The 27,623-nt window shown below is 40.7% G+C and overlaps 1 protein-coding gene across 3 annotated transcripts in view; it reads right to left on the reverse strand.

Moving 5' to 3' along the window:
* LOC140469222 (ER degradation-enhancing alpha-mannosidase-like protein 3) overlaps positions 1 to 27,623 on the reverse strand; it is a 67,735-nt gene that overhangs the window by 17,485 nt on the left and 22,627 nt on the right. For all 3 annotated transcript variants that reach the window (XM_072565546.1, XM_072565545.1, XM_072565547.1), the window contains 8 exons: positions 24,829 to 24,934; positions 20,020 to 20,117; positions 12,620 to 12,745; positions 10,576 to 10,659; positions 9,166 to 9,249; positions 7,343 to 7,467; positions 6,182 to 6,347; positions 3,842 to 3,996 (listed from right to left, as the gene is read on the reverse strand). In XM_072565546.1, coding sequence (XP_072421647.1) covers positions 3,842 to 3,996; positions 6,182 to 6,347; positions 7,343 to 7,467; positions 9,166 to 9,249; positions 10,576 to 10,659; positions 12,620 to 12,745; positions 20,020 to 20,117; positions 24,829 to 24,934 — 944 coding nt within the window. The remainder of the gene's footprint in view (positions 1 to 3,841; positions 3,997 to 6,181; positions 6,348 to 7,342; positions 7,468 to 9,165; positions 9,250 to 10,575; positions 10,660 to 12,619; positions 12,746 to 20,019; positions 20,118 to 24,828; positions 24,935 to 27,623) is intronic.

Raw genomic sequence — 27,623 nt, forward strand, 5'->3', positions numbered from 1 at the left:
ATACTGCGTATCCTTGATAGGTATGTCCCTGTCAGGCAGGGAGGAAGTGATAAGGTAAGGGAACCGTGGTTTACCACAGAAATTGCATCTCTTGTTACGTGTTGATGAGGCAAGGTGGTTCAGATGAAGCGATGGAGAGTTACAGATCAGCTAGGAAGGATTTAAAGAGAGAGTTAAGAAGAGCAAAGAGAGGACACGAGCAGTCTTTAGCAAACAGAATAAGGGAGAACCCTAAAGCTTTCTATAGGAATATGAGCAATAAAAGGATGATGATTAGGGTAGAGATAGGGCCAGTCAAAGACAGAAGTGGGAAGTTGAGTGTGGACCCTGTAGAGATCAGAGAGGTGCAAAATGAATATTTCTCATTGATGTTCACTCAGGAAAAGGAGAATATTGTAGAGGAGAAAAATGAGGTATGAGATATTAGACTAGAAAGGATAGAGGTTAGTTATGAACAGGTGTTATCAATTCTAGAAGGAGTGAAAGTAGACAAGTCCCCTGGATCGGATGGGATTTATCCGAGGATTCTCTGGCAAACTAGGGAGGAGATAGCAGAGCCTTTGGCTTTGATATTTCAGTCACCATTGGTACTAAACCTGTAGATAGAGGACTGGAAGATTGCAAATGTTGTGCCCTTGTTCAAGAAGGACAGCAGAGATGACCCTAGTAATTATAGACCAGTGAGCCTTACTTCTGTTGTAGGAAAGGTTTTGGAAAGGATTATAAGAGATAAGATTTATAATCATCTAGCATGCAACAATTTGATTTCAGATAGTCAACATGGTTTCGTCAAGGGCAGGTCGTGTCTCACAAACCCCATTTGAGAGAGGGTGACCAAGCATGTAGATGAGTGAAGGGCAGTTGATGTGGTAAAAAAGGCGCCACATGGTAGGGTGATGGAGAAAATGCAAAGGCTTGGAATTAAGGGTGATTTAGCAGTTTGGATTAGAAACTGGCTTTCTGAAAGAAGGCGGCGAGTGGTGGTTGATGGAAAATATTCAGTCTGGAGTCCAGTTACTAGTGGTGTGCCACAAGGATCTGTTTTGGGACCACTGCTGTTTGTCATTTTTATAAATGACTTAGATGCAGGCACAGGTGGATGGATTAGTAAATTTGCAGATGACACTAAAAAGTCAGTGGAGTAGTGGACAGTTTGGAAGAATGTTACAGGTTACAGGGGGACTTAGATAAACTGCAGAATTGGGCTGAGAGGTGGCAAATGGAGTTCAATGCAGCAAAATGTGAGGTGATGCACTTTGGGAAGAATAACAGGAAGGCAGAGTACTGGGTCAATGGAAAGATTCTTGGTAGTGTTGATGTGCAGAGGGATCTTGGAGTCCATTTGCATAGATCTCTGAAAGTTGCACCCAGGTGGTTACTGCTGTTAAGAAGGCATACGGTGTGTTAGGTTTCATTGGTAGAGGGATTGAGTTCTGGAACGGCAAGATCATGCTGCAACTATATAAAACGCTGGTGTGGCCACCCTTGGAATATTGTGTACAGTTCTGGTTGCCCCATTACAGTAAGGAGGTGGATGCATTGGAAAAGGTGCAGAGGAGATTTACCAAGATGCTGCCTGGTCTGGAGGGAAGGTCTTATGAGGAAAGGCTGAGAGACTTGGGTCTGTTCTCATTGGAAAGAAGGCGGCTAAGAGGGGATTTAATATAGACATACAAGATGATCAGAGGATTAGAGAAGGTAGACAGTGAAAGACTTTTTCCTAGGATGATGACGTCAGCGTGTACGAGGTGGCGTAACTACAAATTGAGGGGTGATAGATTTAAGACAGATGTCAGAGACAGGTTCTTTACACAGAGTGGTAAGGGCGTGGAGTGCCCTACCTGCTAATGTAGTCAACTCAGCCACATTAGGGAGATTTAAACAATCCTTAGATAAGCACATGGATGATTTTGGGATAGTATAGGGGGACGAGCTGAGAATAGTTCACAGGTCGGCGCAACAAGGGCCGAAGGCCTGCTCTGTGCTGTATTGTTCTATGTCCTATGTTCAAAGTATTCTGGGTGAGACCAAGAGCTTCTTCAGTTTTCACTAGATTACAAAATGGTCCATATAATTTCATAGGCTTTGAACCTATCAATATTTTTAAGAAAACAATTCTTGGAAATTGATGCATATTTAATATTACTAAAAGCATAATGTCTTGTCCTATCCCTTTGAGAATTATGAATAGAAAGAGCAACCAATTTCCCAAACAACTTCCCAAATCTCCATTCATGTTACTTTGCAATTAGACACTAGTAGCTTTGGTGCAGCTGTCCCAGTTCAAGAGTTTTAAGTGGGGAAACTATCAGAATGACTCATTGGATGGTGAATCTGAAACGGGTCACATTATAATCATTAACATGCTACACCCTGTAAATCTTAGTGACACAGCAAGCTGTCTTCACTCTCACTAATGCTCAGAATTTCTCTTATTGGAACAAATGTAAAACACAATTGTTTTAGAAAAGCAAAAATTTGGGAATAAAATTCGAGCAGACTGAAAAATTTACTTCCATCTTTTCTTCAACCGAGACTTGATTGATGAAAGATAACCATTACAGTTTCATGTGAAAAGGTCAGACTAGCCTTCATGCATACACGTTTCTTAATCTCAAAAAGCAGGTTGATTTATGAAATTGATTTAAAAACCATTCACTAATTGTTTTGATCCAATCAGGGATGTCTTTGTTCAAGTTCATTCGCTTAATTCCAAGCTTATTCTGTGACTTAGTGGGTAGTCCAAATCCATTAGGGAGTCATTCTTCTGGAAGTGCTGCAGTAAACTGTTGTTGATATTACCAAGGAAAAGGCTGTTTTCCAATGCTGTTCTGTGCTTGAATTTGGAACAGAGTGATGCAGCTCCCAAATTGAATATTTGTACAATGCAGACCAAAATCACCTCTGCTTCTAGCAAATTTGGAAGCACAAATGTCAAACCCATAGTCACTGTCACATACACTGCAGTAAATCCGATGGCCATGGTGATGGTCCCATTATTTGGGAAACCGGAGACAATGCTATGACTGTTCCCTGGAGCCCAGATGGTCTTTAATGGCAGTTCAGGGTCCTTGTGCAGTTAAATGGCATGAGAAGTGGGAGCAGTAATCACAGCTTGGACTGCAGCACCCTAGATTCGAAGTATCACTACAGGTCTTCAAGGAGTGACTGTGCTGGGCTTGATGGGGCCAGCTGTTGGTATGGAGGAAAGGAGGGGCTCCTCCATGGATGTAGTCCTTGTGCCACCACGCTGCTTCCAGCAGTGGCAGGATTAACTGGCCACTTAAGGCCCTCGATTGTTCAACTCGCCTAAAAATAGCAAAGCTAACCTTTACCTCTCTCACTTTGACTTGAATCAGTATTGTGCTTGTGCTGTAACTTCCCAAATAATATAGTACAGCAACACACCGCCACCCAGTCTGTTCTTGTGTGCAGGTGCAAGCACGTGAGAGAGAGCGAGCGTGTGAAAGTGAGTGTGCGCAAGCGAGAGACAGCCACATCAAATTCAATTTGTATGTTTCTATCTTCTACTTAAGGGTGGTCTTACTTATACAGTATACTTCCTACATCCAGGATTAAACTTTTTTTTTAAAAATCAAAGAATCAAAATGTGGAAGAGGCCTTTCAGCTTTTCAAAAATATTTTTGAAAAATTCTATGAGATATAATATTTAAGATGACAAAGCTGTTACATGAATTTATTACGAGATGCTCTGAATATTACTGCACAAACTCTTTTCACATACTTGCAAAATCCTTTTCTGTGCTATTTCAGTAAAATCTTTTCTAAAAATTATGTGATGTCACATTATTAGATTGCAAAACCTGGCAAAAGAACATACCTTTCTGCAGATGTCCGTGCACTTGCATCTGGAACGATATCTCTGTAGGTCTCCCTTATTTTCCGTGCGTAAGATGGGTTATTAGGGAACAATGTTTGAGCACTTGGGCACGTATGGGAAAGGACACCAGCAACTTTACTTTCCAATTGCACACTCTGGCAAAAGGGGAAAAAAAAAGGATGAATCAACTGAAATACAATTGATGTGGAATACTTTGCATTATAAGTTCTTCTGTTTCTAAAACTGATTCACTTAGATGGAAAACACAAGAAACAATAGTCACAATGTGAACAACAAAATCACATTTGTATCGAATGTCTCAAAAAGTATACACGTTGAGTCACATTTGGCCAAATCCATTTCTTGCCACCAAATGGACTGAAAGTAACTTGTAAAAAGTAACTTTGTCTGTAAGAAAGGCTCATACGTGCTGTCCACTTCCATTCATGATTGGAAACATTCACAGGCTTGTCAGAATTCTGTGTTTCACGAGGCTTGTCAAATCCAAATAGCTGATTTGCCAGACTGATATTTCCCACCCTTTGGTGAACGTTATTGCTTCCCAAATACATTTCCCAAGGTTCCCCCAGTTGGCAACTCCAAGCTCCACCTTGCAATACTAGTGTTCGGATGCTTTGAAACATTTGTTTTATAAACTCATCATAACTAAACAACCAGTTATATGGGTGAATGTCATCCATTGTAATTCTATGCATCGTACACAGTGATAGAATCATATACTTTTTACAGAGTAGAAAGTAGAGAGTGTGTTGCTGGAAAAGTACAGCAGGTCAGGCAGCATCCAAGGAGCAGGCGAATCGACATTTTGGGCATAAGCCCTTCATCAGAAATGATCCTACATTGATCCCATTGACAGAAGCCTGTTGGGACCCTGCAACCACACAGGATCAATGTGGTTTTCACCAGTTTCCTCATTTCCCCTCCACAAACCTTATCCCAGTCCCAAGCCTCCAAGTCAGCACTGCTCTCTTGACCAGTCCTACCTGTCCATCCTCGTTCCTTCCCACCCTCCCCTCCGACCTAACACTTCCACCAGCACCTTCAAATACCTATCACATTCCCAGCTACCTTCCTCCCTGTCCCACTCCTCTCCCATTTATCTCTGAGCCCACAAGCCTCATTCCTGATGAAGGGCTTATGCCCAAAATGTCTGCTCCTCGGATGCTGCCCCACGTGTACTTTTCTAGCACCACGCTCTCGACTCTGATCTTGAGCACCTGCAGTCCTCACTTTCTCCTACACCGTAGAGGGGGGCCATTTGGCTCATCGAGTACATACTGACCCTCTGAAGACCATCCTATCCAGACCCAAATATTCCCTTGTTAATCCACCTAGCCAGCACTTCCACAGACACATGGCCAATCCTCCTAACCTGAATATCTTTGGACTGTGGGAGGAAACCCACACAGACATGGAGAGAACATGCAAACTCCACACAGACAGTCACCAGAGGTTGGAATTGAACAAGTTCCCTAGTGCTGAGAGGCAGAAGTGTTAACCACTGAACCACCTGATGCACTTGAGTAGGATTTATTTTCCTCAGATTTCACCTCAAGTTAAACACGGCCTCATTTTCAATTTCCTCATCCCATGATACGAGCAGTAAGAGGAAATGGACACCAGGTTTGCTTCTTAGCTGTGAAACCAATTTAGGGATCAAAAGAATGACATAGGGCAGGACTTTGCTGGCCTACACAAGGCAGAATCATGGTTTGCGATGGATTGGTAGGTACAAGATTGGCTGGGTTGAGAGGTATAATCCTGGGGAGCACTGGCAGATTGCTCCACACCTATTGCATCAACAGCTGAGCTACCCTTAGACATGTTTTCTGCTACAAGGGAGCAGGAAATAAATTAAACATTGAAATGGTCCGTACGGGCCAGCCAATCAGGCCATCAGCATTTTGTTAAACCGATTCCCACTGAGACTGGGGCAAGAACAGATGAACACAGGTGGCCTCTCAACCAACTGCCCAGGCGATTTAGGGATTAAGAGTACTTTCCCACTCAGAGCGAACTGCTGGGCAGGAAGGACGGTCTCTGATTAGCAGACTCATCTCAGTAGACGTGAGGGCATATCAACCCATCAATTTAGCTGCCTTTTGGCAGCAACTGGCACCTGCAGTTCACTGGCACAAAACTAAACAGGGCAATTGTACAATCTGCTGCCTCATGCAGCAAATGCAAGGTGAAGGGATCCAATTAAATCAGGTGGGGTCTAATTTATCAGCCAAAGTCTTAATCATTTAATTAAAGTATTAAGCTGCAAAACTATATGAGATAGAGAGCAAAAATGGCAATGATATCATAGTGACCTACCGTTATATTCTTACTACAAGTGTGACAAACTGTGGCTAGTGTAAGAGGCAGTAAGTGAGCCTCTGTGGTAAAAATATAGTCATCAAGGTTAAAGGGCAGCTCACGGTCATCAGCAAACAGCAAATAGAGGTACTTGAACATCTCAGCCAGAAAGAATGAATCCATCCTTGGGGAAAAACGAAATATTAAATTTAGTATACAGTGCAGTAATTCATGCTGTCCTATAACTTTAAGATCAGATATTCAAAATTCCCATTTAAAAGGAAACAAAATACTAGATTTAAAATCAATAATTAACTGCTTCTAAACACAAATATTACATTTGTATGGTCAAGATAATGATTTGATTTTGTCTAGAACTGGCATGGCCCGAACAGAGTACAATTATTCACATTTTATTAGTTCAGCTGCCAAAAAGGATGCATTAAGTTTGCCAAAATTAAATACATCTAGTTGGTAAGTGCATCAGACAAATGCCAATGTTTAACTTTACCACAAGCATCTGCACTGGGGCCAAAATATGGAAGGTACAAACAGAAGGATTGTATATCTATTTGAAGAATACAGCACGGAAAATAAAAGAGAAAGGATGTGAAGCCTTTGAAATATTATCCATATTCACATTATTATACTTTCATAACCCTTTTGGTTTTCTGAGATATTAACAACATCATTCTATAAACATCTCAAACATTTGCCAAGATTTGATGGCAATTAATATAACCAATAAATTTAAGGTAAACAACATGTACAAAAAAAAACAATGCTTACTTTCTTTAAAATTCCACGTCCAATGGGAGGAGAAAAAACACTCACATTTTCATTAAAGGTTGCACCCTCTACCACGGCCAACACCAAACCTTGTAAAATATTAAGGGGTGAGCTTTCCTCTCCCTTCAAAGACATTTCTTTCTTTAATTAATTGATTTTTATGCTTCGCTTGGTTTAAGAGTAAGGATTTAATTTGTTTTAAGATTATAGGATGATATTTTTCTGCTGGCCACTTTAATTTAAAAAGTGAACTAAAACAGATATTAATCTTATTCTTTGAACATTCACCCAGCAACAGGATCAGACTGTTCTGACCTCAAAAAGGTGAATGACTCAGCGAATGTTTGGACTGGTTTTTGCAAGTTATATGAACTCCTGATGCAACTGTACCTGTCCTCATGATTGCCAGTTCGGACATCTTGCACAGCAGCAAAGCCACAAGGCACGCGTGCATGCTGATTCAAGCTATCCACAACAGATTTACCAACCTGTAGATAATAAGGGTCTTTGGTGGCCTGTTTGAAAAGACAAAAGCAGAAAAGCAGATTAGATGTGGTGATTGAAGTCAGAGCTGGGAAACAACATTTTCTACTTTAAAGACTGAAGGTTCTTTCCACTGGCAGAAATAATTGGCAATTATTTATTACATAAAAAGATGCGCAATGACATTATTATTAAATAAATGCTACCGAGAAGTCACGTTTAAGCAGCCACATTATCAGTTTTTCTGATTTAGCTGGAGTTCTGGCACTTGATATGGAGGTAAGAATGGACATTGGGCTGTTGGAAAATGAGACTGGAGAAATAGTAATGGAGAAACAGAAACAGAGGAACTCAACAGGTACTTTACAGTCTTCACATTGGAGGACACAGCCGCAAACCAGAATTTCAAGAGAAGTGGTGGGTGAATGTGGTGGCTATCATGAAGGAGAGGGTGCTGGACAAGCTGAAAAGTCTGAAGTGAATAAATCACCTGGAGTAAATGAACTACACCAGAGAGAGTCCTGAGGAGATAGCTGAGAAGATTGTGGAGGGATTGATGATCTTTCAGGAATCACTGGAGTCAGGTAGGCTTGAAGAGGACTGGAAAATGGCTAATGTAACACCCCTGTGTTACAAGAGCACAGATGTATTGCTGGGGCTGTATCAGGCCTCATTCAAAATATTGAGAGCAGTTTTAGGCCTCGTTTCTAAGGGAGGATGTGGTGGCATTGGAGGCAGTCCAGAGAAGGTTCAGACAAATGATAACAGGAATGAAGAACTTATCATGTAGAGGAGCAGTTGAGGATTCTTGGGTCCTTACTCAATGGAATTTTGAAGGAAGTGGGGAGGACCTCATTGAAACATTCAGAACACTGAGAGGCCTAAATAGTGTGGACATGGGAGAGGTTTCCATTAATAGGAGAGACTAGGACCGGAAGGGACAGCTTCAGAGTGAAGGGACCACCATTAGAGTTAAGCTAAGGAGGAAACTTTTCAATCAGAGGGTGAATCTCGAATCTGTGCTATAGAATGCTGTGGAGATTAAGCTATTCACTGTCTTTAAGACAGCAATACACAAGTTCTTGATTAGAAAGTGGATCAAGGGTTCCAGGAGAAGGGGGTTGAGAAACATATCAACCAATTGGGCTCAGTGATTAGCACTGCTGCCTCACATCACCAGGGACCTGGGTTCGAATCCAGCCTTGGGCAACTGTCTGTGTGGAGTTTGCACATTCTCCCCATGTCTGCATGGGTTTCCTCCGGGTTCTCCAGTTCTTTCACAATCCAAAGATGTGCACGGCAGGTGAATTGGCCATGCTAAATTGCCCATAGTGTTAGGTGCATTAGTCAGGGGTAAAGACAGGGTAGGGGAATGGGTCTGGGTAGATTACTCTGTGGAGGGCCGGTGTGGACTTGTTGGGCCGAAGGGCCTGTTTCCATACTGTAGACATTCTAAAAAATTCTAAACAATGATTGAATTGCCTAATTTTGCTCCTATATCTTATGGCTATGTTTATTTTGTAGTATCCTCTACTCTGCAGGCTTATTTCAGACAGGAATGGAAAAGTACACAGCTGTTATAAAGCTTAAGCAAAGATAACTGACTACAAATAGCACCAGATAATAAATCTGACAGGATGTAGAATTTCTACTTCTTTTGAGCTGAAGAATGTTTAACGAATTTTAAACATTGCACAGAAAGATTTAGTGGTTTCATGGAACATACTAACCTTATAAAGGAAATAAGTACTTTCAATAAATTCAGGTCTTAAAGGATGTTGAGCCCAATGAACCGCAAAGTCAGTGGTAAAAGCCTTTGAAAATACAAAATCAGTCAAATTTAAATCATAAGTGACACTAATGGGAGGCAAAACAAAAAACTTTTACATTTGAGAGTTCAACTTTCCACCAAATCTCTTATCTACTTTGGAGGTATGATACCAGTCTGCTTAATATTAAGGCATGGGTGAGCAAGAATTGATTGTGATTTATCAGGAACATCAGAATGTCTAATTTTAACCATTGGTAAAAGATACATATCTTTGCTGCCACCTTCTCCTACATTCTGGATTACTATTCAGCTGGCATATAATCTCAGCTGTCAGCTGTCATTGATTTCTCGATGGTACTGGAGCAGGATGTGGGTTCCCAGGAGTCAGACTGCGATCTTAAATCAGTTAATGAGTGGCAGCCTCAGATTTAACCTCCTAGTTTTACAATGAATATGAAAGATTTCCCTGGAACAAAGTGAGGAAAGCTTCAAAAATCATTAGTCATGCGACAGGTGGTGAAAGAGTGTGCTTTGCTCAGTTCCCCAAATCCCTTGACTCCAGAGTAAAGTCTCCTTCTGTTGTTGGAGATTGGGCCCTGCACATCCACTTACACATATGCTTCCAGGGTCAGAATTGAACCTACTTGCTCCTTAAGGACTTTCCACCTATCTAGAAGCCAAGCCTGTCAATCCAATTGAATTCTGACAAGAAATCTGTCAGGCCAGAAGGCAGATTGTCCACCTGAGGAAGCCTCGACTTTCCCTATCCTCATGAGCATGCAGCTCCACTCAAAATTAATTTGAAATGTTGACTAACTATTATGGTGAATTGGAATTTCATGAAAATGCATAAGACATAGCTGACTAACTTATCGAAATATGAAAGTGAGCATAAACCTCAATTCTAAATAAACTGCTGACTTTAAACAGCTCATTTAAAAATTTGCAACAATAACTAATTGAACAGAGAGCAAGAGCGCGAGATAGAGTCTGGAATCTCCTTGTAAATAATTTTGCTTTACATTGTCTTTCAAGTTTTGTACGCGAAAGACTACTTGCCACTTTAAAAAAGGACACTGCAGTCACAACTTCAAAATGCACCATCAGGAAAATCTTTTCCAAACAAGTAGCGATTTAACAAAGCATTTTAATTTAAACACAAAACCAATAGAGCAAGTCATAAATGAAAATAGATCGGAAAAATATTACAAAGAGAATTGACCTGGTTGGCAGTGTCCTAAAACTGTTGGAAGGCAACAAGCAGAGAGAGAAAGGGAGTGATTTTAAGGCAATCAGGAATTAACTTCCTGAAATAAGCTGTATGTTTTATCAAAATCTACTTTTGCAATGAACTTCACAATCTTCTTACCTCTGGGAGAAATTTGTGTCGCTGTATAACCTGATACAACATTTCATGAGTTTCTATTGCAGGTTGCAAGTCCCCTTTTAGTACCTAAAGGCAAAAAATATTCTGGAAATTTGTGCTAATAGTGTCAGCATTAGATAAATTAATCTAGAGGCATAATCAGACCAAATGGAAAAGTTTTCTTCAAGCTGTTTGTTTCCATTTAGAAATTCTTCACCTAGAATTAAAATTTTGAAACAGACTAAGAAAACTAATCATCAACGCCATAATTTCAAATTTGTTGTATTTTGGTTGAATAAAGTCAAAAAGAAATAAGAGTGAAACAGGGAATTGTATATAAAACACAACACCACAATCAAGGGTTTCAGGTTTCTTCTTATAAGCACCAGAAATCCTTTATGTTCTGTGATCTGTACAAACAGAACTTCTGGTTTCTCTTCAACACTGAACAGTTCAAACTGCCTTCATGTTCTGTTACACAAGATCTGAGCATATTTAGAAATGGAGAAAAAAGTACAAAGTGTACAAAGCAAGTAAAATATTTAAAAATAAGTGGTGCATATGGTCCAGCCAGTAATATTACCACTGGAGAAAAGAAGAACGTACGCATCCAAAAAAAAATTAAGAATGAGCTTAAATATGAAAAAGGCCGACTAATAGGATAACCATACATGTGATGAAAAATATGTATAAGCATGTTCCTACTTCTAATCAAAATCTTTATCCCTAACCACTTGCTGTAAATAATTCCATGTTGTAACAACTTTTAAGTTAGTGAATGCTGAAGAATTAAATAAAGTTGGAGAGCAATAGTTCTTGCATCGTTCTAAAAAAAGAGACAGCATAGATTCAGACCCAATTCATTTTGGAATTCCCTAGAAAATTTTAACTTCTGATGACAATTCCGCTGCTTGTTGGGACCCCTACCACTACTGCACAAAAGTCTCTAACTCCACTCGGAGCTGATATTTCCACAATCCTTACCTGAATATTTATGCAGGAAACATTTGACAGCAAAAAGCAGAGATTAATTCATGGCAATGTACAGAATTGACCTCACGATTATTTGCATTGACCCCCCCCCAATTCCACAGGACCATCCAACTTCCCCAATCCCTAATACTGCACCTAGCTACCACCTAATCCACTTCGTGCCCTATCCACCTTCCACTTCCATGAATAACTCCACCTCCTACCACTATTTGTATGGCTTACTCCATAAAAGAGAGAATTCCATTTTTTGCTCTCCAGCATTGTCATGGAGATACTGAATTTCTGGCGAAGCCAGTTTGGAGGATCCCAGAAGAAATGTGGAGCAGTATTGGTTGGTCAAAGGATTTGACAGATTGGCAATCTGATGATAATTGATACTTCATGGAGAATATGGGCCATCATAATCTGAATGACCTTCTGCACTCTAAACCTATGGATACTGTAATGTAACTCAGCTCAAGGATAAACTTTCAGGGGAGTCTGAGGTATCAATCATAATCTAGTAAAACAATAACGTTGTTCTAAAACACATGAGTAGCTCCATTTTGTATACAAGGAAATGAGAATGGATGCAAATGGATGGCAGGTCTTCATGGAACTGACTTCAGAAGACCAAAGCCTTCATTTTTTTTTGTCATCTGTGCTTTCCAATGAAAGCTAGCCTAAAATTATTCAAGTGAATTAAATCCTTTAAATTGGAACCACCGACAAAATCAGATACTGCATTTTTAGAGTGTGTCATCTCAAATGTCCATTCAATTGTGGGACTATCTCTCACATTAGGATTATCAACATGTTTGGAAATTAAAATTGGCATAACAAATATTTTCAAATGTATTGGTGATCCTAATATGAGACACTGTTCCATGATTGAATGGATGTTTATGTAAATTGAGATTGAAAACATTGATAACAGGGTTACTAATTTATGCCATATCCTACATTGTGCTTGGTTTGAAGTGTGCAAATTGCTTTCATATATTGGTTTTCATCAAGTCATAATTAATTCCATGCATGCTAATTATCTCAATCAAAACAAAAACGTATTGCCTACCTGTAAGCCTGGAAAAAATGCAAGAAGTGAATCCATCCATTTTCTGGCATTAATTGTAGGGTTATGCATATGAACATCAAGAAGCAGGGGAGGCTGACTAATGTACTTCATAATGGCTGCATAGTGCTAGATTAAAACAAATAAAAGTTGAAATGGACATTTTATGATATATCCTCATTTATTTGTCTTGTTCACAGAAACACAGCAAAATCAAAGATCTTTTTAACACAATGCATTCATATTAACAACTCATATTAGATCACTTTTCATTCGGAAGAGTCCAGACAGAAGTCTAGCTCATACTTCTTATCACATGGCTCAAATTTGAGACACAGAATTTGGTCATGTTTTGGTGGTGCTCAGGTCTTTGCAATAATAGTCAGATACATTCAATCCAAAAGATGTGCAGGTTAGGTGAACTGGCCATGCCAAATTGCCCATAGTGTTCAGAAATGTGCAGTTTAGGTGCATTAGTCAGGGGTAAATACAGAGTAGGGGGAAATGGGCCTAGGTGGCTTACTCTTCGGAGGGTCAGTGTAGACTTGTGGGGCCGAAGGGTCTGTTTCCACACTGTAGGAATTCTAATTCTAATTCAAGTAACATTTCCCCCCACCACCACCCTCATTCACACAACATAGCAGTTTTCTAAATCTCCATATTTATACCTGACATTGTGGAACAAAGTACAAACAGATGATACAGGAACTTGTCTGAATAAACATGCCGTTCATATGAAAAAAATTTTTCTAAAATTCTAGGAAACTGATTAATCTAAAATATTTTCTAGGACTTCAAAATAAATGCTCTCTTTTAGGGTTTTTAAATTGAATCTGCTTCATTGTTTAATTAAATTCTAAGTCATCTCTTAACTTAAACAGAACCACTATTTTAATACATCAGGAAGGAGCTAAGAGGACTTCTTAGGTTTTGTGTTTTTCAAATTAAAAGCCACATACAAACTAAACCAAATATGGGCACTGTATTAGTTTAAATCATCTCTCAGTCAGTCAGTTGAAAATATAAAATGATAGTGTATGAAGTGAATTAGTCCAAAATTAACTGTATCAAGATAGCATTAAAAAGTAATGCACAGAATAGAAATTACAATATCCATTTCTAATGGTAATTACATTAGAATTACCATTACGGTTAATGATAAATAAATCAATTAGTGCTGACTGCACCACATAAGAGGAATATTCAATAACAGATTGTTGTTCCAGGGCTACATTTTTCTAGGTACAAGCTGTCTCAGCTATTTTAAAAACGAAGGTCTTCACTACCTAATGCAATGATTAGAGGTACAATTGTCAGATTAATGAATATAGCCAAAGGATTAGAATCAAGTAGACAGGTTTCCATCAATCAAGGAATGATATCTGAATTTTTCCCATAATAAGATAAGGAAAGATGTTTTTCTAATATCTGTCAAGTTAAATTTCAGTTGTTCACTTAATTACTTTTAATATGTTAGTTTTTTTTGCATTACAAATGCATTTAAGAGGAAGCTCCCCAAGTGCTTGACAAAGAAATAAAAAGACAATAATCGATAGGATGGGATAAAGTCAAACACACAAAACAGCATAGGTCATGGTCATAGATCATTGCAGCGCTGCACTGCTGTTTCTGGAGTCACCCAAGGATCTATTTTTGACTACCTTATTCAACCCGATTTTTCTTTTACGCCCATGTGGATGTTGTTGGTTATGCCCGCATTTATTGCCCATCCCTAAGTTGCCCAGAGTTAAGAGTCATTCATTTGTAGGCCAGACCAGGTAAAGATAGACTGTCTAAGGGTGGTAAGGACAAGCCAGGGAACTATAGACCAGTGAGCCTGACCTCGGTGGTGGGCAAGTTGTTGGAGTGAATCCTGAGGGACAGGATGTACATGTATTTGGAAAGGCAAGGAATGGTTCGGGATAGTCAACATGGCTTTGTGTGTGAGAAATCATGTCCCACAAACTTGATTGAATTTTTTGATGAAGTAACAAATGAGGGCAGAGCAGTAGATGTGATCGATATGGACTTCAGTAAGGCATTCGACAAGGTTCCCTATGTGAGACTGATTAGCAAGGTTAGATCTCATGGAATACAGGGAAATCTAGCCATTTGGATACAGAACTGGCTCCAAGGTAGAAGACAGAGGGTGGTGGTGGAGGGTTGTTTTTCAGACTGGAGGCCTGTGACTAGTAGAGTGCCACAAGGATCGGTGCTGGGTCCTCTATTTTTTGTCATTTGCATAAATGATTTGGATGCAAGCATAAGAGGTACAGTTAGTAAGTTTGCAGATGACACCAAAATTGGAGGTGTAGTGGACAGCGAAGAGGGTTACCTCAGATTACAAAGGGATCTGGACCAGATGGGCCAATGGGCTGAGAAGTGGCAGATGGAGTTTAATTCAGATAAATGTGAGGTGCTGCATTTTGGGAAAGCAACTCTTAGCAGGACTTATACACTTCATGGTAAGGTCCTAGGGAGTGTTGCTGAACAAAGACACCTTGGAGTGCAGGTCCTTGAAAGTGTGGTCGCAGGTAGATAGGATAGTGAAGAAGGTGTTTGGTATGCTTTCCTTTATTGGTCAGAGTATTGAGTACAGGAGTTGGAAGGCCATGTTGCGGTTGTACAGGACATTGGTTAGGCCACTGTTGGAATATTGCGTGCAATTCTGGTCTCGTTCCTATCAGAAAGATGTTGTGAAACTTGAAAGGGTTCTGAAAAGATTTACAAGGATGTTGCCAGGGTTGGAGGATCTGAGCTATAGGGAGAGGCTGAACAGGCAGGGGCTGTTTTCCCTGGAGCGTCAGAGGCTGAGGGGTGACCTTATAGAGGTTTACAAAATTATGAGGGGCATGGATAGGATAAACAGGCAAATTCTTTTCCCTGGGGTCAGGGAGTCCAGAACTAGAGGGCATATGTTTAGGGTGAGAGGGGAAAGATATAAAAGAGACCTGAGGGGTAACTTTTTCACGCAGAGGGTGGTACATGTATGGAATGAGCTGCCAGAGGAAGTGGTGGAGGCTGGTACAATTGCAACATTGAAGAGGCATTTGGATGGGTATATGAATAGGAAGGGTTTGGAGGGATATGGGCCGGGTGCTGGCAGGTGGGACAAGATCGGGTTGGGATATCTGGTCGGCATGGATGGGTTCGACCGAAGGGTCTGTTTCCATGCTGTACATCTCTGACTCTATAATATCATTTCATAAAGGGGCATAAATGAGTCAGATAGGTTTTTCTGACGATTGTCAATGATCATCACTAGACTCTTAATTATAGACTTATACTGGATTCATACTCCACCATCTGCTGTGGTAAGATCTGAACCTGGGTCCCCAGAACATTATTTGGATCTCGGGATTAATAGTCTAGTAATAATACCACAAGGCCATCACGTCTACAGTTTGCTATACATTGTCATCTGCAGATGAGACATTCGTTTCCATATCTATACTATTAACATTCAGCTCTCTCTGTCCTCTGCCACTGTTGACCCTTTCATTGTCCAAGTGCTGTCATTATCTCAGGCTGAACTAAACTGTTCATGACCTTGTTGTCCTAGTTGGCAGTGCTTGCACCTCTGACTCGGAAGACTGTAGGTTTGAATCTCACCCCAAATCTTGAGCACAAAACAAAGACTGAAATTCCAGTGCAGTACTGAAAGAGCACTGTGGAGATGTTGTCTTTCAAAGGAGATATCAAACATCAGCAGCATCTGACCACACAGATGTACACAAATAATCTCATAGGACTGTTTTGAAGAAGAGCAATTGAGTAATCCCCGTGGACATACTGGTTAGACGGAATCTGCTCAAATGGTAAGGGAACAATCAAAAAGAGAAAAGCCTACTTAATCTTGTTCTCACTAGTTTATTTGTCAAAGATGTATCTGTCCACGATAGCATTAATAAGAGTGAACAGTGCTCAGCCCTTGTGTGAGATGAAGTCCAGTTTTCACATTCTGGATACCTGCCGCTGTGTTATGTGGCACTATTACTATACTAAGTGGGATAGATTTCAAACAGATTTAACAACTTCAAACTGGACATCCATCAGGTGTTGAGACATCAGAAGAATTAAATTTAGCCATAGACATGACTTCATTACTGACGTATCAATTAAATGAGGTAAAATACAGTAAATCTACAACACAGAAGTGCTTGCATGCTGAATAGTGGAAGCATGCAGGGTTCAGAGAGCTTACAACCAATGGGTCAGTTGAAAGCTCTGAATAGTTAAAAACAATTTATTCAGTTGTGAACAGTGATGAATAATTAAACAACTAAACAGGAAGAAACAGCTCCATAAACAACACTCATCAGTTATGATGTGGGAACCTATCACAGAACAACAGAAAAGATCAGCCTGAAGCATTTTCAATCATCAGCTAGAAACATCAAGCAATTGATCCATGCCAGCCTCCTCATGATGTCCTCTGCATTACAAATGCCAGCCTTCAGCCCATTTCCCTCACTCCACAGAATATCGAGTAGTAGTTGAAGGCACTCAAATACTGAAAAAGCTATAGGCTCGGACAACAGTCCAGCAATAGTACTGATGACATATGCTCTAGAATTAGCCACACCTTCAGCTGAGCTCTTCCAGTACAGCTACAACATTGGCAATTACCCAGCGATGTAGAAAATTGCCCAGATACATCTGCCCACAAAAAGCAGGACTAATTCAAATCGGCCATTCACTGTGCAATCAATCTACTCTCAATCCATAGTGAAGTGATGGACGGGGTTGTCAACAGTGCTAGCAGGCAACACTTAGAAAAAATCTGCTGATTGATGCTCAATTTGGACTCCATCAGGCAGCCCCTGACATCATTACAGCTTAAACCAACATGGAAAAACAAAAGAGCTGAACTTGAAATAAGGCAAGAGGGACTACCCCGACATCAAGGCTGCATTTGACTGATTATTTTTTGAAGGAGTTCTCGCAAACTAAAATCAAGAGGAATCATGGGAAAACTCTCCATTGGCTGGAGTCATACCTGACACAAAATAAGAAAGTAGAAACAATTGGAGGTCAACCATCTCAGCCCAGAGGGCATTGTTGCAGAAGTGTAGGCATTTTTAAAATCAACCTATTCAGAGGTGTTACTACACATCTGAAGCAAATAGGACTTGAAGTCAGGGCTCCTGGCTCAGAGGTAGGGACATTACCAATCATGCCTGGAAGTACCAGGCAATGACCGTTTCCAATGGGACAGAATCTAACCATCACCTCGGATTTCAAATAGCATTACCACTGCTGAAACCATCAACAGCCTGAGGGTAACCATTGACCAGAAGCTGAAGTAGATCAGCCATACAAATACTCAAGAAAAGCAGATCAAAAGTTAGGAATTCTGGAATAAGTAATTCATGTACAGATTCCCCAGTGGCTATCTACCATTTACAAGGCACAAGTATGTCCAAAAAACACACAAGACACTGGTCTCCATCCAGAACAAAGCAGTCTGTTTGTCTACCAGCTTCAACACTCATACTGTGATGGCATTGTGTACGATGTATTATGGTATTGGACTAAGCTCTTTCATTAGCACTTTCCAAACCTGTGACCTCTACCCTCTCGAAGAACAAGGACAGCAGATAAACAAGTTCCCCTCCAGGTCTCACACCATATTGATTTGAAACTCTTATCAATTCCTTTACTGTTGTGGGTTCAAAATCCTGAAGTCCTTATTAAAACATAGTGGGTATCTCTAAACCCAAAGGACTGCAACTGTTCAGGAAGGCAACACACTACCAGCTTCTTTAGGGAAATTAGGGCATGGAAAGAAATGTTGACTCGACAATAACGCTCACAGGAATGAATAAAATCAAATATTATGGCTGTGCAACAAATGCTGGCTTGACCAGCAATGCCAAAATTCCATAAATGAATTGAAAAAAAACCCCAGCTTTTAATTAACATCACTAAAACAGGTTAACTGGTTATCATACTGTTGTTTGGAAGAACTTGCTGTGCACAATTTAGCTTCTATATTTCCCAAATCATTACAATAACTATGTTTCAAAACTATTTAATTGGCTGTGAAGACCTTTGAAATAGCCTATGGCAATGAAATGCAAGATGTAGATGCAACTCATTCTTTATTATATTATTATGAGGCAAATGAATTGACATTTGGGTTGCCAACTTAATGCAACATATCATACATTCAGACTTGTTATTTCCTGCGAAATAAAGGATGCTTTAATTTTGTTAATTCTTTTGAAAAGTTCTCTTTTATTTAGATTAATTTGCTCTTCTGCTGAGTAATAGCCACTTTATCTCTGTCTGAAAGTGTCAACGTGTTTGGATTTGATATTGGTATGTTTCCGAAGGTCACTGCATTAACTGAATTCTTAATATATTACTCAGTCAAGTTTGTGGAAGCTCATTGCTTTACAGCAATTCTGTTTACTGATGATTTTCTTTCATGGCACATTTTGGAGGTAGCTCATTATCAGATGGCATCTAGTTTCATTTAGTTTTTTGGGGGGAATTCCAAGGTCCTCTTCTTTTAGTGTAATGGAAAAACTGCTCTGTATTACACTGAAGTCATGTTATCAAAAACTTTAATTTCATTAAAATGTTACATTTATTAGCTGCTACCTTCACTTCCTTATAAATCTGGAGATGTCCCTTGGACCAACTGCCAATTCCATTAATGAGGAATAAGTATTGGCAGAAGTACAACTTTATTTGCAGTAATAAATTTACAATAAGTCTAATTCTACTAAATGGCAATCCAAATTGATAATCCATTAAATAGTTTTGGGGACATCCTACAAAATGTTAATTGCAATAATGGTTTGTTCCAGTAGATTGCATTATTACCATTGTCACTTGAAGGATGAACAGTCATTAGCATACATTTTCTACATATAGTATAACATGATGCTTTACATGTAGTGTTCATCACTGACATTAGAATTGATTACTTTTGTTGGTAGGTCACCTTCCTACTTATTATGTGATTTGCATATAGTAAGTATTTTGTTCCAGTGCCATACTTACATTCTGCAACACTTACCATTATGTACTTCCAAAACAATCAAGGGAGTTTTGCTACATTGTAACATTTTCCAATCCCTTTTGGGTGCCAATGTAACATAGCCAGAGGAGAGACAAATTGATCCACTTGAAGGCCTTTAGTCAATGCCTTACAATTACCAGTGTTCCAATTGTCTGTGCAGTGTGCAGTGTCCAGTGTCTGGCCTCTGCTCAGTCAGCAAATATCCAGTTGATTTGGGGTCAGCACAGGGGCCCAAGTCTTTTATCTGACGCATCACATGCTACACTAACTCTCCATATCTGTCGGCCACACAGTAACAGATTTTTCCTTTAGTATTTCAAGATCTTACGACTGAATACCTTTAAAAAGAGAAAAAAAAAACAAGACTTACTGTATTAAATCTTTCCAAATACACATCATCTCCCAGCAGGATATAGGCCTTCAACAAATATTCGTAGTAGGAGTCAATTCCAGCACCCACTCCACTGTCTTAGAATACAATGGAATCTGTTAGTAGGATCTCAAGAAGTGATTGGAAACATAACAATCAATGATGCAAGTTGATGATAAGTACATTAATATTACAAAAGACGTGACTACAACGTGACAAAAGGAGCTGTTCATGTAAAATGTCGGCTGCTAATTTACAACACTGGACAGCATGTGGTTTCTCCCACATGAATATATTGAAAAACAGATTTATAAGATCACAGCTCTGAAAAAAAATCTCCTAGAGAGAAAGTTTGCATGATTCTCAGAAGTAAGGCTGTCAAGTTATGCAGTATTTGATATTTCGAGCACACATATAAACAGAAACATTCGAAGAATTAGGCCATTCAACCCTAAAATGCCCCATCATTTAGTAAAGATTATGGCTAATGTTTGTTTTTAATTTCACATTTCCATTCACACCCAATAATCTTTGATTCACCCATCAAAAATGTAACTACCTCTGCCTGTTGCTTTCAAATCATAATCTTCAGCATTTTGTTATTGGTAAAGTTATACTTTTATTTTTCTACCACATTATCCTTAAATTTACATTAATTAAGGTAAATTAAAACCTTAACTTTGCACTGGACGGTAATAGCTAACACAATGTATCTGTAAAGTATTTTAGATATCAAGAAACGTTTGCTCAAAATGAGGCAAATTTAGGTAAACCTAAGTGAGAACTATAAAATGTTTGAGGACATAAACTGGTGGAATGAACATATGCAAACGCAGAAAGAAAAATGTTTTAAAAATGCCTGCAGCATTAAATTTCATTAAAAGGAAGACGGATTTAAGTCATGCTAAATTGGGGTGGAGTGTACAGCAAAGAAGGTTACCTCAGATTACAAAGGGATCTTGATCAGATGGGCCAATGGGCTGAGAAGTGGCAAATGAAGTTTAATATAGATAAATGCGAGGTGCTGCATTTTGGGAAAGCAAATCTTAGCAGGACTTATACATTTAAAGGCAAGGTCCTGGGGGTGTTGCTGAACAAAGAGATCTTGGAGTGCAGGTTCATAGCTCCTTGAAAGTGGAGTCACAGGTAGATAGGATAGTGAAGGCGGCATTTGATAGGCTTTCTTATATTGGTCAGAGTATTGAGTACAGGAGTTGGGAGGTCATGTTGCGTTTGTACAAGACATTGGTTAGGTTGCTTTTGGAATTTTGCGTGCAATTCTGGTCTCTTTCCTATTGAAAGGATGTTGTGAAACTTGAAAGGGTTCAGAAAAGATTTACAAGGATGTTGTCAAGGTTGAGGATTTGAGCTACAGGGAGGGGTTAAATAGGCTGGGGCTGTTTTCCCTGGAGCATTGGAGGCTGAGGGTAACCTTATAGAGGTTTATAAAATCATGAGGAGCATAGATAGGATAAATAGACAAAGTCTTTTCCCTGGGATAGGGGAGTCCAGAACTCGAGGGCATAGGTCTAGGGTGAGGGGGGAAAGATATAAAAAAGACCTAAAGGGTAACCCTTTTTTACGCAGAGGGTGGTGCGTGTATGGAGTGAGCTGCCAGAGGAAGTGGTGGAGGCTAATACAACTGCAACATTTAAAAGGCATCTGGATCAGTATATGAGTAGGAAGGGTTTAGTAGGAAATGGCTGGATGCTGGGCAGGTGGGACTAGATTGGGTTGGGATATCTGGTCGGCATGGACAAGTCGGACCAAAGGGTCTCCTTCTGTGCTATACATCTCTATGACTTGATGGTAGTATAATTGCAGGTAACCTAGTGTCTTGTTAAGCAAACACATGACATACATATCTACACAATTTCCTTCTAACCAATTTACTGGAGGACAAAAATTTAGTTTTCTAATAGGTAATATAATAACCTTTCTGCAAACTGTTGTGTACATATTAACCTTTGCCTGTTTACTTAGCAAATGTCATATTGACATGGTCATTGATTTAGAGACCAACACGAAAACATTTTTTTTTGGTCGAATAATTGGCGAACACAAGAATAAGGAGGAATGACATGTCATGTGGCCCTTCAACCCTGCTTTACCATTTAATGAAATTATAGCTCATCTGACAATTGCCCTAACACTATTTTCCTTCCTGCCCCAAAACCCTTATTTCCACAATTTGTCAAACTGCATTGATTCAATGGCAACTTTAACTTCTTTTTCTCTATACGATGTAGTTTATTTTTTGACAATTTAAAGGCTAGGACATTTAAATGTCTTGACAGCTCGAATGAGTTTCTTCAGTTTAAATGCACTTAAAATGTTTAAGTATACTTTTAACGATCGCAAAGGACATCTGACCTCTCTCATTGCTGGCCCGAGAGTGTTCCAAAAAGTTGTTCTACTTCTCCAAAGGCTACCCAACCCCTCTGAAGAACTCTGATCATCTTTTACTTTCTGCTGAAAGTTCTAGAGCCTACAAGTAATGTTTTAATATCCAACCAGGGAAAACCGAATCTAATTGAAGGCAACTACACTTAACACATACTGCTGCCCCTATGAACCAGGGATGTGCAAAATACAAGCTGTACTCATTTCCCCTCAGTAAAAATGGCAGCTGCTGGGTTTGGGGATAGGACTTCCAGAAACAAGGCTCTGTTGCTATTTTACCTAAGCTATTGACTCTGTATCTTTAAGAAAATTCAAGCCGTGTCTACTAGCTCCTATCTATGTGTCGAGCTTATCACAGAGTCATAGAGATGTACAGCATGGTAACAGACCCTTCGGTCCAACCCATCCATGCCGACCCAATCTAGTCCCACCTACCAGCACCCGGCCCATATCCCTCCAAACCCTTCCTATTCATATACCTATCCAAATGCTTCTTAAAATGTTGCAATTGTACCAGCCTCCACCACTTCTTCTGGCAGCTCATTGCATACACGCACCACCCTCTGCGTGAAAAAGTTGCTCCGTAGGTCTCATATCTTTCCCCTCTCACCCTAAACATATGCCCTCTAGTTCTGGACTCCCCGACCCCAGGGAAAAGACTTTGCCTATTTACCCTATCCATGTCCCTCAATTTTGTAAACCTCTATGAGGTCACCCCTCAGCCTCCAATGCTCCAGGGAAAACAGCCCCAGCCTGTTCAGCCTCTCCCTGTAGCTCAAATCCTCCAACCCTGGCAACATCCTTGTAAATCTTTTCTGAACCCTTTCAAGTTTCACAACATCTTTCCGATAGGAAGGAGAACAGAACTGCACGCAATATTCCAACAGTGGCCTAACCAATGTCCTGTACAGCCGCAACATGACCTCCCAACTCCTGTACTCAATACTCTGACCAATAAAGGAAAGCATACCAAATGCCTTCTTCACTATCCTATCTACCTGCGACTCCACTTTCAAGGAGCTATGAACCTGCACTCCAAGGTCTCTTTGTTCAGGACTTCCCATTCACAAAACCATGTCAATACTGCTTGCTTTGTATTATAGTTCTTGAAGTGGCCTGCTGCCACCTCTTTAATAATGGAATCTATCAATTTCTCAATGACGGGCATTAGGTTAACTGCCCTGTAGTCTCCTGCTTTCTCATTTCTATTTATGGACAGACAAACTCTTTGTATGCAGTTTGCCAATGTATTGGAACTTTTCCAGAATCTGGGGCATTTTGGAAGTTTGCAACCAATGCCTCAACCATCTCTGCAGCCACAACTTATAAAGACCACATATGGGATATGCGACCAGGTGGTGTTGCACTGGAAGCCCTATCCATCAAGTTTTTTTGTACAATTTCTCTAGTGATCATTCAATTCCTCCTTCTCTTTTTATGCTTATTTTCTACTGCTCTTGGGATACTTTTCTCTTTTTGTTCAAAGCCTCTGCTGTTTCCTCTTTTCATGTTATAATTTTCTCAGTTTCATCCTGAGGGGGCTGATGCTCACTTTAGCTAGTCTTTTCCTTCTTATATGCTCATGAAAGCTTTTATTATTGGTTTCATATTTCTTGCTAATTTTCTCTCCTACTCTAATTTTATCCTTTTAAAAATTGTTTTGACATCCTTCACTTGTTTCTCAATCTTTCCAACATTGTACGTATTTTCTTTTAATATGATGCCAACCTTAGGTTCTTTGCTTAGTCATGAGTCGTGTGTTATTCCAGTAGAGTTTTATTCAATTAAATACCTTCTTAACAATAACAAAATATATCTCTTCAAATCTTTACCGCTGCTTCTCTGAGCCTTTAACTTTTCTAACCATTAAATCTAGTCCAGTTTGACCAATCTTGTAACTGCCAAGTTTAAAACATAGTTACAGGCCCATATTTTCTCCCTGTAAAATGAATGTGAAATCATATCATGTTATGATCACTCTTACCTGGAGAACCCTTTATTATACAGGTCTTTAATTTATCCTGTACTGCTACACATTACCAGGGATGTCCATCTAAAGGACTGCAATTAACTATGGTACATTTCTGTCATATTTAAAGCCTTAAAGCCAGGGAGGAAATTAAACGGATACGAGGCTGCAGAATTTATTACAGCAAGTCCAGATATTTTTGGTTGGTGTCTACTTAACACTCCGGTAAATTTGAAGAGTCAGGGACAGGTTGGAGAACAGGTTATAGAAATGTAATATTTGAAAAATAGAAAGGGTTGAAAGGTGTATGGATTTGAGTACTTGTGTGCTGCAAGTATGCACTCCACATCTCCATGAGGTTTACACAGTGCTGAAGAATTTAAGTGCAATTTGCATCAGTAACTTAGAGACATATTAGATAAAGGTGCTATGCTCACCCCGCCTGATCCAGTCACCATTGTGGATGTTGATCACTGTCCCCACAAGATCACTGCCTCTCTGTCTTTTCTCCCATAGAAAGTCCATTGCTCTCCGTGCATATTCCTACAGGAGGAAAAATTATTTGCCATGAATCGTGAAATAGAAAATAAGTGTTAAAAAATGTATAACTAGCTCTTGCACAAATCCAATTATTTTCAAACATACATGTTAGGCAATTTGTTATTTAAATGTGTAAAATGAAAAATATTGACTTAATACAGGATACAAACTAATACATCTAAAATTTCAAATTCTGCCCTAGATGTACCAAACAGAGACTGGTATAATGAAAAGATACCACCATAAATCAAACTAGACTCTCTGTCCAATTCGGAATGACAGGAAGGTTCTCTAGAGAGAAAAAACAACTGCAAATGCTGGAATCCAATATAGACAAGCAGGTGGCTGGAAGAACACAGCAATCCAAGCAGCATCAGAAGGTGGAGAAGTCAACATTTTGAGTGTAACCCTTCTTCCGGATTGGGGTGGGTATGGGGGGAAACTTCAGATAAAGCTGGGTGGCCAGAGCAGGGTAGTGAAGCAAGGATAGGTGAAGACAGGTAGAGGTTACGACCTGATTGGTCAATGGGAGGAATTAATTCTGTAGGTGGCAGGGAGCAGTGAAAGGGATGGGGAGGGGCTGGGAAGGGAGTCAGGGGTTAGGAAGGGAGATTATTTAAAATTGGAGAACTCAAAGTTGAGTCCTCCGTGCAGTAGGCTGCCCACGTGGAAGAGGAGATGCTGTTCCTCCAACTTGCAGTGTGGTTCGTTGTGGCAATGGAGGAGGCCAAGGATGGTCATGTTGGAATGGGAGTGGTTAGGGGAATTGAAGTGGGTGGTGACTGGGACGTCTGGTCAGCCCCACGGGCCCAGCTCCGATTGCTTGGTGAACTGTTCCTTACGTTTACGTTCGGTCTCCCCGATATAGAGAAGACAACATTGGGAGCACCTGATGCAGCAAATTAGGTTGGGAGAGAGGCAGGTGAAGTTCTGCCTCAACTGAAAGTTGCTGAAGAGATGGAGGGTGTGTTTGCTATCACAGATGTAGGTGGGCGGTGCCTGAACTAAGGGGAAGAGGATGGAGTTGAAGTAGGACGAGAGGGGTTCAGTGGGGCAGGAGCATGCTGAGACAATAGGTCAGCTTGGGTCCATGGCCTGATTGCCTCCAGTGATCTCCCCTCCAAACTCGTAGACCCCAGCTGTGTACTGCACACTTCTACTTGCTTCCCAAGACCCACATGCCCAACTACCCGGCCAACATATCGTCTTGGCATGCTCCTGCCCCACTGAGCTCATCTGGTCTTACCTAGACTCCTTTCTCGCCCCCCACAATTCGTGCAATACCCATCTACATCAGTGATACCAACCATGCCCTCCATCTCTTCAGCCACTTACCTGGTCCCCAGCGCTTTATCTTCACAATAGATGTGCAGTCCTTATACACATCCATACCTCAAGGATGGCCTCCAAGCTCTCCACCACTTCTTCTCCAACAGACCCACCCAGTCCCCCCCCTCGCCAAACTGGGCGGCATGGTGGCACAGTGGTTAGCACTGCTGCCTCACAGCACCAGAGACCCGGGTTCAATTCCCGCCTCAGGCGACTGACTGTGTGGAGTTTGCACGTTCTCCCCGTGTCTGCGTGGGTTTCCTCCGGGTGCTCCGGTTTCCTCCCACAGTCCAAAGATGTGCAGGTCAGGTGGATTGGCTATGCTAAATTACCTGTAGTGTTAGGTAAGGGGTAAATGTAGGGGTATGGGTGGGTTGCGCTTCGGCGGGGCGGTGTGGACTTGTTGGGCTGAAGGGCCTGTTTCCACACTAAGTAATCTAATCTAATCTCACCCTCAATAACTTTTTAACTCCCATTTCCTCCAAATCAAGGAGGTCGCCGTGGGCACCCAGTTGGGATCCAGCTATGCCTGCCTCTTTGTTCCCCTTCAGTGCCCACACAGGCACTGTACCCCAAATCTTCTGCCGAGACATCAATGACTGCATTGGTACAGCATCATGCACCCAGACTGAACTGGAGCAGTTCATTGAATTCACCCACAACTTCCACCCTGCCCTCAAATTCACTTGGTCCATTTCAGACACCACCTTCTTCTTTCTTGACCTCACCATTTCCATCTCCAGTGACAGTCTCCAGACGGATGTTTACTACAAACTACAGAATCCCATAACTACATAGACTACACCTCCTCCCACCCAAAATCCTGCAAGAACTCCATCCCATTCTTCCAATTTTTCCGCCTCCACCGGATCTACTCAGACAAGGAGACATTCCACTGCGAGCATCCTGTATATCCACCTATTTTGAACAACGTGTTTTTCCTCACTATGCCATCCAGACAGCCCTCTGCTGCACCACCTCTATTCCTCGTTCCACTACTCTAAACTCCCCCAATAAAGACAGAGACTCCCTTGTCCTCACCTCCCACTCCACCAGTCTCCGCATCCAACACATCATCCTTAAACACTTCCACCAACTCCATCAACAAGAATATCTGCCCCTCCCCACTCCTCTTTGCCTCTCGCAAGGTCCATTCCTTTAGACAATCTTGGGTTTGCACCACTCTCCCCACCGATGCCTCCAAAGCCCCAGGTACCTTTCCCTGTACTGGAAACGATGCAAAACCTGCTGGTACACCACCCCCCTCACTGGCATCTAGAGCTCCAAACAGTCTTTCCAGGTGAAACGGAGGTTCACCTGCCTCTCTTCCAAACTAGTTTACTGCATCAGGTGCTCTCTATGT

Source organism: Chiloscyllium punctatum, chromosome 49 (assembly GCF_047496795.1).
Source record: "Chiloscyllium punctatum isolate Juve2018m chromosome 49, sChiPun1.3, whole genome shotgun sequence".
In the NCBI taxonomy this organism is placed as follows: Eukaryota; Metazoa; Chordata; class Chondrichthyes; order Orectolobiformes; family Hemiscylliidae; genus Chiloscyllium; species Chiloscyllium punctatum.